Source organism: Lipophrys pholis, assembly GCF_963383615.2.
Source record: "Lipophrys pholis genome assembly, chromosome: 17".
Taxonomy (NCBI): domain Eukaryota; kingdom Metazoa; phylum Chordata; class Actinopteri; order Blenniiformes; family Blenniidae; genus Lipophrys; species Lipophrys pholis.
The window spans coordinates 22,737,228-22,752,656 of record NC_137643.1 but is presented as its reverse complement, the minus strand read 5'-3'; the positions used below and the strand labels follow the sequence as shown (position 1 = coordinate 22,752,656).

The 15,429-nt window shown below is 44.5% G+C and overlaps 1 protein-coding gene across 1 annotated transcript in view; it reads left to right on the top strand.

Annotated features, from left to right (window-relative positions):
* The window catches only part of LOC308123145 (saxitoxin and tetrodotoxin-binding protein 1-like), a 3,895-nt gene extending 3,303 nt beyond the window's left edge, over nucleotides 1–592 (top strand). The window contains exon 6 of the mRNA XM_080485470.1: nucleotides 369–592. Within this exon, the coding sequence (XP_080341596.1) occupies nucleotides 369–418 (50 nt within the window). The 3' untranslated portion in view covers nucleotides 419–592. The remainder of the gene's footprint in view (nucleotides 1–368) is intronic.
* Nucleotides 593–15,429: the final 14,837 nt, after the last annotated feature.

The window sequence follows — 15,429 nt, the reverse complement described above, 5'->3', positions numbered from 1 at the left end:
ACAGTGAGATGCCACAGCACACTACAGTGAGACACCACCAGAGGACACTACAATGAGACACCACAGCACACTACAGTGAGACACCACCAGATGACACTACAGTGAGACACCACCAGAGGACACTACAATGAGACACCACAGTACACTACAGTGAGACACCACCAGAGGACACTACAGTGAGACACCACCAGAGGACACTACAGTTAGACACCACAGCACACTACAGTGAGAGTCCCCAGGCCTATCAGACAGAGAAGCGTTCCTCAATAAGAACCAGGAGCTGGAAGCTGATTCCTGTGTTGGGTGTAGAAATGAGACTCACATGATTTTCACAGACGTCAAATTCCTCTGATTTTCTGTCCTCACAGATTTTTGCCATAAGAAATCTGCTCCTGAGGTGAAAGCTGAAGAGTCCTGAGAGGAACCGGCAGGAAAGCTCCACATGTGTCACAAACAGGAAATAAAGAGGCAATCCTGAACCCTGAGCCTGTTTCATGTTGTTCACCTGTTACATGATCCTCGACACATCACAGATTTCTTCCTTTTCATTTTTTGTTTTTTTGCAGTGAACAATAAAATATGAGTGAGGGCCTTTTCGTTGTGGGAACAGTTTTTTGTCTTCCATGATGAAGAGATCTAGATTCTCGTCTTCTTGCTGTCTTTACTGAAACTTGGCAATACGTGGTAGGGGCAAACCCTCAGACAAATTGACATGAGTAGAGTTTAGTGTGTTAAACATGATGGATTAGGCATTTTCAATCAATTTCAACTTCTTTCAGTCACTGGATTGACTCTTTTTTTTAACTTTCATCAGTTGTGGCCCAAAATGTGCTCCAGACGAGTGCGATTTTGGAATAAAGACTGTATTTCATCAGAAACTGGTTGTACTTTCACTGTTAAAGTTTAAACATGATGGACTTACCAGTTTCAACCTGTTTCAACCTGTTTTATTCATTGGATCGACATGTTTGTTTTTTTTTCTCATCAGTTTTGGCCCAAAACGTGCTCCAGACGAGATGCTGAGTGTGATTTCCAGCTGAGTAATAAACTTGGTTCGAGACTATTTTAGTGTTAACCATAGTGGTAATAAACTCAACAATTTATATGAAATTTTAACTAAAAAATTAAATAAAAGAGATAGATTGCTGACTAAAATAATTGGGAGGAATAAATGAAGCAGAGAAGGTGAGTTCCCTCCACAGCTCCTCCTTATCAAACTGCTGTTGAGCCCAGGACGCTGAATGAAAACAAGCACGGAGGCACACTGCCTGAGGAGGGCATGTTGGTGGTTGACCTATTGCATTGATAGAGAAATAAAAAGATAAATACAAATTTTTGTTTTCTTTTTCTTTTTCTTTGAGAGGCAACGCCGCTCCTATCCACAGCTCCGATCTCTACTCTGGTTACTTGAGCCAGATTTTTTGACATGTTTGGCGATACTGTCTTTTCTGCCTTGTTGAGGCATATTGGCAGGAAAGAGGTGTTGTGGCAGTGGTGAACATGCGGTGAAACGGAGAGAGAGAGAGAGAGAGCCGCACCCAGAAGGAGGAGGTGGTGGAGGGAGGAAGAGGCTGGGGAGGCGGTATATTGGACTATAAACATGGAAACTTCAGATTTGATGACAACGTGATGACAACCTGCCGCGATGGGAAATACGCCGGCGTGCACCAAGGTCGGACCATGAACACACACTGAGTGAGAGAAGGAAGGGATGCAAAGACACGTAAACATGAGTTTAAAGTTGAGATTTCTGAGGATCAAATTAGATTTTAATGTATGCGATGAAATTTCTGGTGAACCTTTGGCATCTCCATGTTTTCAAGACACATAACATTTTCAACACTTTATATGTTTTCAAGTGATTTAACCAGTTCACACCATAAGACGTCACGATTTGAGGAGTTTTTCCATTTCAACACTTTGAATGTGAAGAGTTTTAACCTATTCAACAATTTGAATCAGAAGAGTTCTGACCATTTGAACCCTTTGGATCTAGATATTTTCAAGAGATTTATCCAGTTCATGCTTTGAATCCACATTATTTCAAGAGTTTTAACCACTTCATCACTTTTAATCGACATGTTTTGAAAAGTTTGAACAGTTCTAACACTTTAAATATGAACAGTTTTAGCGAATAATACTATTTGACTACATGTTTTCATGAGATTTATCCATTTCAACACTTTGACTCTATATGTTTTGAAGAGATTTAACCCGATCACACCACAACACTACATGTTTTAGAAGAGATTTAACCAAATACTTCCTGAGACAGAAAAAGAGATGGTAATGTGTCGACTCCCTTGAAGCAAACAGTTCGACTGCTGCCCTGCCGAAGCAACGCCAAATCCTAACTGGGCATAGCATCGACAGTCGCCGGTCCTCCTGGTCTCCCTCAAAGTTGGCAAGAGAGTGCAGCTCAATTGACTTGGACAGGTGGAATTTGGATATAACCTGAGGCAGAAACGCTGGGTTGGGATGGAGAATCACGCCCGAACCCCCCAGCAAGACCCTGCAGCAGTCGCTGTGAACTGAAAGTGCAGGGAGTTCACTTACTTTCGTAGCAGATGGTTATCGCTAACAGAAATGTAGTCTTTAAGGAAAGCCATTTAAACCCTGCCACCCCAAGAGCCGCAAGGTGGTGCAGTGGTCCATACCACAGGACTGGGTGTCCTGGAGCAAGACTCCCATTGAGCGCTGCTCTGTCATTTGACAGCTACCTGACTGCTAATGCTATGCTAAAATTAGGAATCAACTCGTCTCTCATCATGCAAGGTGGTACACTTCTGTGTTTGACAGAATCAGATTATCAGCTGAGATTCATAGACTCTCTGTCGTTTCTTGGCATGCGTCTCTGCAGTATGCCTAAAGCGCTGGGGTTTGATGATCTATCCAAGGGTCACTTCTTCTCACAAATTCAGCTCAGCAAGCCGTTCAAAATACGTCGGGTCCTACCCTCACCCGTCCGATTGTGGTGTAGATCGCATGTCACTTACCGGGCAGACAGAGTTTAGTGAGGGGTACAGAACAGCCTCCCGAGGTGTGTTCAACTTTAAGAAGGAGACTCTGTACTTCTGTAGAAACGATTTAAAGATTCTCTCTGAAGGCCGTGTCCGATTCAGAACATCAATTTCTAGCCAACACGGGCGTCGAACCCTTCAGCCACACAACAATCGCATCCGCCTGCATGAAAGTTTTCCTCACAAGTTTACTGCCTCCAAACAAGCTCGCCATTGCATCACCCGACCAGACTTCAAATCAAAACTTACTCCAATGCCTCCATCCAGTGGTTAGAGTGGGTAGCGCGCACCTCTAACGTTTTCATTCAACATCCCCTGAACAGAGGTGAGGAGCAGATAGGCCCATATTTTGTCAACGGTTATGCACAGATTGACGGTGTCAAGTACGCTTGGGAGTTTCAGGGTTGTTTTTTCGACGGTGGTCCGACCTGTTTTCTGTCTCACGAGACCAACCCTCTGACTGGTTCTACCTTTGAGGAGCTGTATTCAGTTTCTCAGAAGAAGCTTCCAAAGTTGTGATCTGTTTCCAGGGTACAGACCGTTGTTGTGTGGGAGCATGAATGGACCGAGCTGAAAAGGTCCGACCCCAGAGTGAGTGGCTTTCTAAAGGAATTTGATTTTCCCGTTCCTCTCTGCCCTCGTCAGGCTCTTTTTGAAGGCAGGACAAGTGCCATGATGCTGAGATATTCTGCGGGGCCCGCAGAATCTGTGCGATACGTGGATGTCACCTCTCTGTATCCATACGTAAACTGCAGCTTCCCTTATCCATTCGCTCACCTCACCATCATCTACACGGATTTTGACAGCCCACAAAAGTACTTTGGGCTACTTGGAGCGCTGATGTATCCTCCACGTGGCCTCTATCATCCTGTGCTCCCATATAAATCCTCAAATGGCGCAGGTGCGACAAAGAGTGAACACGCTGTTCACTCTTTGTCGCACCTGCGCTGAGATAAATAATCAGACCGGTCCTTGCGGTCATGATGATAAAGCCCGGGCACTGACGGTGGTCTGGGTCGACCAGAGTCGAGTTCAACAAAGCGTTAGAGCTCGGATACAGAATTGCTATAATCACAGAAGTTTGGCACTTTTAGAAGCGCAGCGACTCCATCTTTGTCGGGTACATCCACATTTTCCTGAAAGGTAACCAGGAAGCTTCTGGCTATCCGCTAGAAGCAACCGATGAGGAGAGCAGGGACAGGAACATCCGGGAGTACAGACTCAGACAGGGCATTCAGCTCGAGCTTGACAAGATTGAGATGAATCCTGCCAAGCGTCAAGTCACAAATCTCTGTCTCAACAGTTTCTGGGGTAAGTTTGCTCAGAGGAGCAATTCGTCTCAGACCAGCCTCGTCAGTGATCCTGAGGAATTTTTCAGCGACAGGTTCTTGGGAAAGTATCACGTCAGCTACTTTACTTTAATGAACGATGACACTGCCGTGGTTCAGTGGAGTTACAACAGCCGTTGCATTGTACCCCATAACTACACAGATAACCTTTTCAATGCAGCCTTCACGACGGCGTACGTTCGCCTGAAGTTGTATGGTTATCTCGAGAGACTGCAGGACAGGGTTCTTTGCACGAACACGGACAGCCTGATCTACGTGGTGAAGGATGGAGAGACACCACTGGAGTTGGGTAATTATCTGGGGGATTTGACCGATGAATTGTCGGGTGACACAATCCAGGAATTTGTTGCTGCAGGTCCCAAGAGTCACGCCTACCAGACCAGAAATCAGAAGAAGGGGGTGATGCGGGTGAAAGGTATAACGCAGAGTAGGGAATATTGGGAGCGGATCAATTTTGACACCGTCAGAGAGCTGATGGAGGGCCACCTAAAACATTCCGGGGAAAGCGCGCTCGAGATACCGCAGCACACCATCAGACGGGATAAAAAAGGTTTTCTACTAAGAAATTCCTCATTTGCAAAAAAGTTTGGAGTTGTGCACAACAAGAGACGACTCTTCCCTGATGGGTTGCTTTCTGAAAAAACTTTATAAAAAAATGTCCCACCTTGCTGCCGGGGTGGAGATTGAGTTTGACCTTAAGAGCTTTCAATAACGCGGCGTTTCTCTTTCTCGGTGCAGACATGATGACTTACTTTGCTTTTGGAACGTAGACGGTCGGCCACTCATGTAGAAACACACCCGTCCTCAGTCTGCACCGGTCTGGGCAGTGAATGGAAACGTCTCGAGTGGAGTGACAATCAGAGCGGGAGACAAACAGACACACCGCTCCATGATTTATACTTTTCCTTTACGACTGGTCCTTCACAAAAGAAAACAAGGTATTGGTTTAACAATGGTGCTCGCTCTCTCTCTCTCTCTCTCTCTCTCTCTCTCTCTCTCTCTCTCTCTCTCTCTCTCTCACTCTCTCTCTCTCTCTCGCTCTCTCTCTCTCTCTCTCTCGTTAGCATGTCAACGCCAGCTAGCATCAGCTAGCGACGCTCGCTGCAGTAGAGGCAGGCACACCAAAGTTCCTCTGGAATTTTCCAGTTTCATACAGTACATTCTGTTCTTACAGTATGCTCGGGCTTTGCTAAATTGACTGCTTTTACTTGTTACGTCAAAGATGGAGGAGCATCCTTGAAAACAAGCTTCCCCCTGACCCTGCTCTAAGCCCTCTGCAGTATTTCCCCTCTAAGCAGATGTGTTTGTTGACATAAAGATAAACAGATTACGTGAGTAATCTGCTGAATTAACAAGCACAGAGGCTTTTTTTTTTTTTTTTTTTAATATTTAATTTTATGCATGCACAGTCTTTTATGTGCAGTCAGTAATAGTTGCAGGATTATTTCTGTGGCACCTCGACATGAACCGTAATGTTTCGTGCCTGAAGTCGTGGGCTGACCCACATTGTTGTGGGTGACAGAGGCAGTGTATCCCACCACCCCCCACCCCCCCGCCCCTCCCAGCGCTGGCCAGCAGGCCACCCTAATGCTGTTACATAACGCCCGGATGAGGCTCTAATCAGTTGCATAAGCCAGTTATAGGTTCCTGCATCATCGGGGGAACTCATACTGTCAACAAGGACCTTCTCCTCAGAGGCTCGCTCTCTCTCTCTCTCTCTCTCTCTCTCTCTCTCTGTTTCTCACACACACACACACACACACACACACACACACACACACACACACACACACACACACACACACACACACACACACACACACACACAGGTGGAAAAACATGCTGAGTGCAGCAACTTTTAAACGTTCAGCCAGCCCCGGTGGACTTCATTAGAGCCGTCTGACACTTGTTGTCGCACGTTTAAGGTGTGAGGACACCAGTACAGTCAGAGGCGTGTGTTTCTGATGTCATGCTGGAAAGAATATAAGGGTTCAACGGTCGGATCGATTAAAAACTGACGACGTCTGCTCTTTATTGAATGATTGATCATTCCATTAAGAGTGATCTCATTTAGATGAAAGCACTTTGACTTGTACACACATGTTTTACATAATTCTGGTGAAAAATGTAAAAAGATAAAATAAGTGGAAATAGTGTAAAAACAGCATGAATGACAAAAACAGAAGTTTTATTAATACTTGCACATCTTGTGAAACATGTCCTTTATTACGTCACAATGAAGGGGCGGAGTTTCTGGCGGGATTCAGGAATGTGCTGGGAATTAGTGCCAGGTTAGCTGCGCTCTCTCTCTTTTGTTTTAACATCTCTTCTGTTTTATTTCTTGCAATAACAGTTGAAGGCTACATTTTGTCTATCTATTATTGTTTTTTTTAAAACAAATATTTCTTTTACATTTTAAAGGGCTATCTTATGCAAAATTCCCTTCCTAAAAATATTCCAACAGTAATAATCGTCCTCATACCTGGACTGACGCCCCAGAAGTGAAGACAGTCTGTCCTGTCTCATCCTGGCACACTTCAGTTTTTAAAAAGTGTGTTGCTCTAACGAGCCAATCAGAAATCAAACAGTTTATCATAGTGTCATCGGGGTTTTAGCCAATCCCAATCAAGGTAGACCCTCCCTTTGACCCTCCCACAATTAGGCAGCTCTGCTCTGGCACATGGTGTAACAGGTCTCAGACAGAGTGCCTGTAGACAGATAGGATTTCCTGTAAAACAGGAGAAATGATGAGGCCAGTGACCTTCGGTAACCTTTACCTTCTCTCAGAGGGGAAGCAAGGCGCCACACTGCCTCCTGCTGGTAACACCGAATGGCTCTCAGTGCGTCCAATAAACAAGGCTTTTGCTCTTTTAAGACCCTATAATTGACCTTTTTTAGCTCGTATGATTAGATTTTCTTTGCCAAAAATAATATTTTCAAATTAAAGCAACCAAAATTACATAAAATGTGGCGATTCATTTAATGGGTGTCTCAATGACACCACGACAGGAAGTACTTCCTCCTCTTCCCAAGACAGGCATGAGTGATGCGGAGCTTCCGAGCCTCCCGTGTGGAGCACACACCCTTCAGCTGGCTGTAAACGAGAGGCTGCTGGCTCAGAAAAGTGTGGCTGACACAGCGGCAGTGGGACAAAAAACTGTGGGACAACTTAATCAGCCTGTTTAAAGACTTCAACAGGACGTCCCAACTTACTGGAACAGCGCCTACTACATGCTTCAGTGTCTCATCGAGCAGAAGAGGGCCCTTGGAATATTTGGGTCTGAGTACCAGCTTCCTGACAATCTCACCGTCACTGGTCACTTTTTGAGAAAACTGTCTGTGCTTGCTCCGTTCGAGGAACTGACCCGAAAAGTGAGCTCAGACGATGCGTTTGCATCTGATGCCATTCCTGCTGCGACCGTGCTGATGAGGCTCCTGACCAAGGAAACGGACGAGGACCACGGCGTTAAGATTATGACGGGGACTTTGGCTGGAGCAGTAAAGAGACGCCTCAGTGACGGGGAAAGAAACCCACTGTATTGCAACGCGACTCTTGTCGTGTGTGCGAGACGCTGCTACAGAGGCCAAGGACGTCCACTGCGGAGGACGTCCACAGGAGTGGCTGACAAGCAGGAGGATCTTGAGGAGCTTCCTGTCAGAAAGCTCCGTGAGGTGCAAGCCAGCAGCAGTCTGGGCAGCTTGTTTGATGAGATCGTGAGTGAGTGGGAGTCAACATCACCAGGCCTTGCACCAGTGGGAGCTGCCATTCAGTTAGACCCGTACCTCGGAGTGAGCGCAACTGCCCGAGAGGAAAACCCTCTACCATACTGGGGGGGGGCTCACAGAGTGCGACTTCTCGTTCTGGCTCAAATGTCAAAGAGATACCGGTCAGCCCCGTGCAGCAGCGTCGACAGTGAACGACTTTTCAGCTCAGCGTTCTACGTTGTCGATGAAAAACGCAACAAGCTCACAGCTGAAAAACCTGCCCCTCACTTTCAGAAAACAAGTTGAATCCTCAGCCAAAGTTTTTTGTTGGTTCTTGACTGAATATGTTGAGTAGGTTTCGTGAGGAAAGCTGTTACAAACACAGAAAGTGACAATCTAGCACTCAGGTTTTTGGTGATATATGTGGCAGTATAAGCACTTTTGTGAACTGTTAGTACTCGGTCTATAGTATAGTTTTATTGAAATGTTTTCTTACATGATTGTGTTAGATTTGTGTTTGCACTGCAGTGAAACCTTGTGATAGTCACAAATGTGCAAGAGAAACACGGAGGAATGTTCAAAAAGCATCTGTGGAAAAAAGTAAAAAAATAAATGTGTGTATTGGCCTAAGTACCCTGTATCGATGATTACACAAAAGCAAGTACTCATATAGTACTCATTTTGGAAAAAAGTGGTATTGGTGCATCATTAATTATTATTATGGACCGAGCCTCCACAGGAGGCCATGACCCTATTGTATGTTGTATGTTTCTTATTGGGGACCGAACATGAAAGGCTTCAGGAGTCTCATTTATAAAGGGCGCTTACGCACAAAACGGGTCCTGAAAGATGCGTACGCCACTTCCCACGCACTTTGAACCTTGAGCATTTTGGAGACGGGGAACCTGCAGCGCTGATTGTGAAGTGGAGAATTGAAGCCAGATTCATCTCATACGTTTAATATCTTCAATTATCAGACTTATAGATCCACATCGTCATAAACAGCCCAGCTCCAGTAGTGTAGATGTTTCTTTAGTGGAACATACTGAAGCAGCACCATGTTCATACGTCAAACTTTCATCTTCAAATGATCCAGAGCGCTGGATAGAACTGATTGATTATAACTGATTGACAAAGTGTGAAACAATCAGTCTAATTTCAGAGTAAAACACATAAATAGTGCAGTGACAGTCGTGAGTAAAGCTGCAGTGTGGAGGCGCCAGTGTTGTCTCCAGTCACTGGGGGCTTCTGTTCTGTTCCAGCTGCTTTTATCAGGATTTACACCTGCAAGGTACAAATATACTAAACTGTATGTACATGTACACGGTAACAACTAAAGTGAGTCTCTGAGAAAGTCTCTTGCAAAAACAACCTGCTATTGAGATGATTTACTAATGGGTTACATGTAAAATAAAGAAATTATAGATTTTATATTGCTTGTTTTATTATCATACATACATGATACGTAATACAGTTCAGTATATTTTTACGTTATGGCTGTAAATACTGATAAAAGCTGCTCGTAGTACGGCCATGCGCTCTGGACGCACTGCTGACGGAGACAGACGACCTCCTCCACCCTCCACCTCCAACTCTAGTGACTGAGGATAAAACACAAAGTCCACTGAGCCTTTTCACGTCCCTGTTCAAATATCTAATTTATACATTTAATAAACAGATAAAACTTTATCGTTCTGCTGTGTCTCCACCTAAATGTCTCCTTCCCTCTCCGACACTCTGACACACGCTGGCGTCACAACCAAGAGGCTGTTTTAGTGTCCAGGAGTGAGCTCTGGTGCTGACCGCATGATGTCACTCTCCTCCATGATGTCACTCTCCTCTATGATGTCACTCTCCCCCATGATGTCACTCTCCTCTATGATGTCACTCTACTCCATGATGTCACTCTCCTCCATGATGTCACTCTCCCCCATGATGTCACTCTCCTCCATGATGTCACTCTCCCCCATGATGTCACTCTCCTCCATGATGTCACTGTCCTCTATGATGTCACTCTCCTCCATGATGTCACCCTCCTCTATGATGTCACTCTACTCCATGATGTCACTCTCCTCCATGACGTCACTCTCCCCCATGATGTCACTCTCCTCCATGTCACTGTCCTCTATGATGTCACTCTCCTCCATGATGTCACCCTCCTCTATGATGTCACCCTCCTCTATGATGTCACTCTACTCCATGATGTCACTCTCCTCCATGATGTCCCTCTACCCCACGATGTCACTCTCCCCATGATGTCACTCTCCTCCATGATGTCACTCTCCTACATGATGTCACCCTCCCCCATGATGTCACTCTCCTCCATGATGTCACCCTCCTCTATGATGTCACTCTCCCCCATGATGTCATTCTCCCAATGATGTCACTCTCCCCCATGATGTCACTCTCCTCCATGATGTCACTCTCCCCCATGATGTCACTCTCCTCCATGATGTCACCCTCCTCTATGATGTCACCCTCCTCTATGATGTAACTCTCCCCATGATGTAACTCTCCCCATGATGTCACTCTCCCCATGATGTCACTCTCCTCCATGATGTCACTCTCCCCCATGATGTCACTCTCCTGCATGATGTCACCCTCCCCCATGATGTCACCCTCCTCCATTATGTCACCCTCCTCTATGATGTCACTCTCCCCATGATGTCACTCTCCCAATGATGTCACTCTCCCCATGATGTCACTCTCCTCCATGATGTCACTCTCCCCCATGATGTCACTCTCCTCCATGATGTCACCCTCCTCCATGATGTCACCCTACCCCATGATGTCACCCTCCTCCATGATGTCACTCTCCCCATGATGTCACCCTCCTCTATGATGTCACTCTCCCCCATGATGTCACTCTCCCAATGATGTCACTCTCCCCAATAATGTCACTCTCCTCTGACCTCCACCTTCACATCAGACTCTTCTTCTCCACCTCTACAGTCACTGATCTCTCTGTGACTCACACTATTTCCAGCAGTGACGATGCGCTGCCGATTGCTTATATTTTCTTTTATTAGTGATTCCACTACTGTGACACCAAATGATCTCCTTTTCCTGACCTCCACCTCTTCATGACTATTTCCCACTCTGTAAAATTATTGACAAGGCACTTTTCATTGACCATTTATGGTAGAAAGTGGGCGTGTTGAGAAGGGATATGAACTGCACAACCTTCCAGTTAGACTGGGATCTATAAAAGGAAAGTGTGTGCAGTTGTGCGTACGCAGGGTTTTGTGGATCCAAATTTTTTTGGGCGAACGTAAATTTTTAGTAGGAATCCTACACAATGTTTTATAAGGAGTTTTATAAGGGCTCATGTATTTCGTATGTTTCTTACTTCTTTGTTTTTGATTCCTGACGCTTCTTTGAGCCCAAATTTGACCCAAATGTGCTCTCTAGCGCCACCTAGAAACATTAAAATGGCCACCACGGCCCATAGGCGTGTCGTAGAGCGATCAAACCGAAACTCAATTGTTCGTCTCATCAAGACCTGAAAATCACGCTCTGAAACCCCTGACCTACTAAATCCAACAGGAAGTCTGCAATTTGTCTTTCAAAATAAGATTTGCAAATGCTACCCTCTGAGGGCAAATATTGTATTGGCTTCAAAATACATTAAATGACAGAAGATACTCTTCTGCTCAATAATGCTGTTTGACGAGTCGAGCAGTTTCGTTTTTATTAAGTTCTGAACGCCGAATCCCGCCGCCTCGCTCCTGTCATTCAAATACATGGGAATACCAAAATGTCTCCTCAAAAACAAGGCTGACAGAACACCTCGAACAAGTGGTAACTGTGGCTAAACCGTGACTCTGGGCGACAAAACGAGCAGATCAGAACCGCGACAAGAACCTGCCGAACAAGATGATGTAACACATGTGGGGAAAATTCCATTAAAACATGACGTTTTTGATGAGAGAGGACAATGCTGTCATATTTTTTTTCACACGTGATTTTATACGACATTGATCATTGAGTCAGATGGAGCAAAATTGTGCATCTGCGTCAAACTGCGCCTCCTAGTGTCTAAAGTATACGCCTGACTGCTTCGAAACCCACACAGACTGAAAGACAACTAATTTTCCTCTCAAGAAATGCAAATTCTATCAAAACATTTGTCAGAAAACTGTGGATTCAGAGGAGTTGTTTCCAAAATATGTGGATAAAATCCATCCTCTCCCCACTGTGATGACATCACTAACTGCAGGTGCTTCCATCACTGTTGCATCATTCAAACCAGGATTACGTAATAACATCAAAGTCCTTGTTGATGAGCCAACCTGCTATCATGTGCTACATAAAGAAGCTAATATGCTAATGTGTGCTTTGTGGACGAGCTAACATGCGATTGTGTGCTTCGTAAACAAGCTAATACGCTAATATGTGCTTTGTGGACCAGCAAACATGCTATTGTGTGCTACATAAAGAAGCTAACATGCTAATGTGTGGAATTGTGGACAAGCTAACATGCTAATATGCGCGTCATGGACTAGCGAACATTCTAATGTCCGGTTTGAGGACTAGTTTAAATTCAGTTTAAGGACTAGCTACCATCCTAACATACAGTTTGTGGATGAGCTAACACGCTAATGTGTGGTTTGTGGACAAGTGAACTAGCTAACATGCTGTCATGTGCTACATCAACTATCTAACATGCTAACATGTAGTTCGTGGAAGAATCAAACTCATTTCCACCGACGGCCACATCAGCATCATGGCTGCCCTCAGTATATATGTAACTAAATGTAACCGAATATAATGTAAAATAAATGTAAGTACTCCTCAATTTTACATAACTCTGACTTTATTACTTATTCATATTACAAATATTAGGTATGCATTTGCATAGATATAAAAATATATATTTGCAAGTTGCTCTGTTAAGTAATAAAGTCAGAGTTATGTAAAATTGAGGAGTACTTACATTTATTTTACATTATATTTGGTTACATTAAGTTACATTTATATACATTTATATTTTCTTACAGTATGGCCCTCAAAGGGCCAAATGTAACTGTAAGACAGTATAAATGTAACTAAATGTAACCGAATATAATGTAAAATAAATGTAAGTACTCCTCAATTTTACGTAACTCTGACTTTATTACTTATTCATATTACAAATACTAAATATGCATTTGCATACATATAAAAATATATATTTGCTAGTTGCTCTGTTAAGTCCAGCTTTGTCATACTTAGCTCCATGCTTGGAGTCAACATGTGGACTTATATTTTACTCTTTGACACCCGACACGCCTCAGAACACAAAAACAAACAGTTTTTTCTCCTTGAAGCACAAACGTATTTACCTTCCCATCGTGCATCAAACATCCTTTCATCTGCATCAATTCTTCTCTTCCTGGACATTTTGGGATCGTTTGTATTTCTCAATTCTACTTGTTGAAAATTGCATTGATGTTTATACACTGCAATCTTCTTGGGTAATATAATATATATTTATTTATTCATTTGATCAGGACAACACATACTAATAAACAATCATATACAAATTGTAAATGTGACAGATTGTAGCAAAACTGAAAATTTACATCTTTAGTATTATAAAAAATAACACAATCGGCATGCAGTGTGGGAAATGCAGTTTATGGTCAATGCAGTTTTACAAAGCTGTGGCGAGCTCGAAGAAACAAACCTCACTCGTTGATAAAATGATATTTTGCAGTGGGTGCAAAAGTGAGAACAACATGGTTTTTGTTTTAAGACAATCAGACCTTTAAGCCCTCCCGGGCCACATTTGGCCCGCGGGCCTTGAGTTTGACACACGTGCTTTAGAGCAGCAGACACTTGGGCCGCGAGCGCCACCTGGAGGGCTGCAAAAAAACTGGGCCCCGGGGGGCCGCAGGATAGGTTATGAAGTGATGGAGAAGTATTTTAAAATAAAAAATTAAGAGGAAAGTGATGCCAAACCCCCCAAATAGGCAAACATTTTGCACAGGTACAACCTGGACTTCATTAATTAGGGATTTGAGAAGGGAGGTAATGAGGCAATTCCGAGAGCCCAGTGTGTTGAGTGTGGGATTACGCTATCAAACGAAGCACTGAAGCCTTCAAAACTAAAGCGGCGTCTTGAAGCCAAACACCTAACGCTGGTGGGAAAGCCAGTGGAATTTTTCAAGAGAAAAGAAAATGGGCTATAGATGCAGAACAGCTCTGTCGTATCACTGACCAGCGATTCTAAATGTGCTTTGAAAGCCAGCTCCCTCATGGCCAGACGTGTGGCACAAAGTAAGAAAGCGTTCACCATAGCGGAGGAATTGGTTCTGCCTGCCGCTGTGGACATGTGTCGTGAGACGCTCGGAGAGGCTGCACCATCTCACTGTCAAACGACACTGTGAGTCACCGCATCGCAGACATGGCCTCAGATATACACCATCAGCTTCTAGGAAGAATAAAAAATAGCACCTAGGCAAGTCCACTGATGTCACAAATGCTGCACTGCTGCTGGTTTTTGTTCACTATCGCTGGGACAGTAGTTTGCACGAAGACATACTGTTTTGTGGGCGGGCTGCCAACACGGACAACGGCTCAGGAAGGACTAGTTCACTGAGAAGGGCCTGGAACCGGCAGAACTGTGTTGGGGTGTGCAGTGATGGTGCAGCGTCAATGACTGGCAGGCGTCACGGCGTCATCAGGCACCAGAAGCCAAATGGACCCACTGTCTCCTCCACCCTGAAAGACTCGCATCAAAAAAGATGTCACCAGAGTTCAACGAGGTGATGGGTGTGAGTGTGAAAACCATCGACTTCATTAAAAATAATCCTGTGAACTCCAGATGTTTGGCCAAGCTTTGCGAAGACAGATCATGTCCAGCTGCTCTATCACAGTGAGGAGAGATGGACAGGTCTCAAGAGGACATGTCCTCAAGCGTTTGTTTGAACGAAGGAATGAGGTCTTCTCTTTTCTCACTGAGAAAAAAATCTCCTCTTGCACATCACTATGCCGACACGAAGCTCACAGCTAAACTTGTCTTCCTCTGTGACACTTTTTCATTGCTGAACCAGATGAACGTCTCTTCAAGGGACTCATGGCAACGTATTTGTTGTTGCAGACAAAGTTCAAGGGAACTTGCTTTGTGGACTAAGAGGGTCCAGGAAAAGAGGATGGACATGTTTCCACTTGTGACTGCGCCTCCTAGCACCTCTCACAACTGGCACAGAAATTTGCCGAATACTTTCCCTGAGGATCCCAGGGACGGACACATGTGGATGTTGGACCCAGTTTCTGTGGATCCCACTGAAAATGTTGTTGCTTTGCCGTCACATCTGGAATCCCAGCTTCTGGGAGTTTCCACCGACAGCACGTTAAAGTTGCAGTGGGGC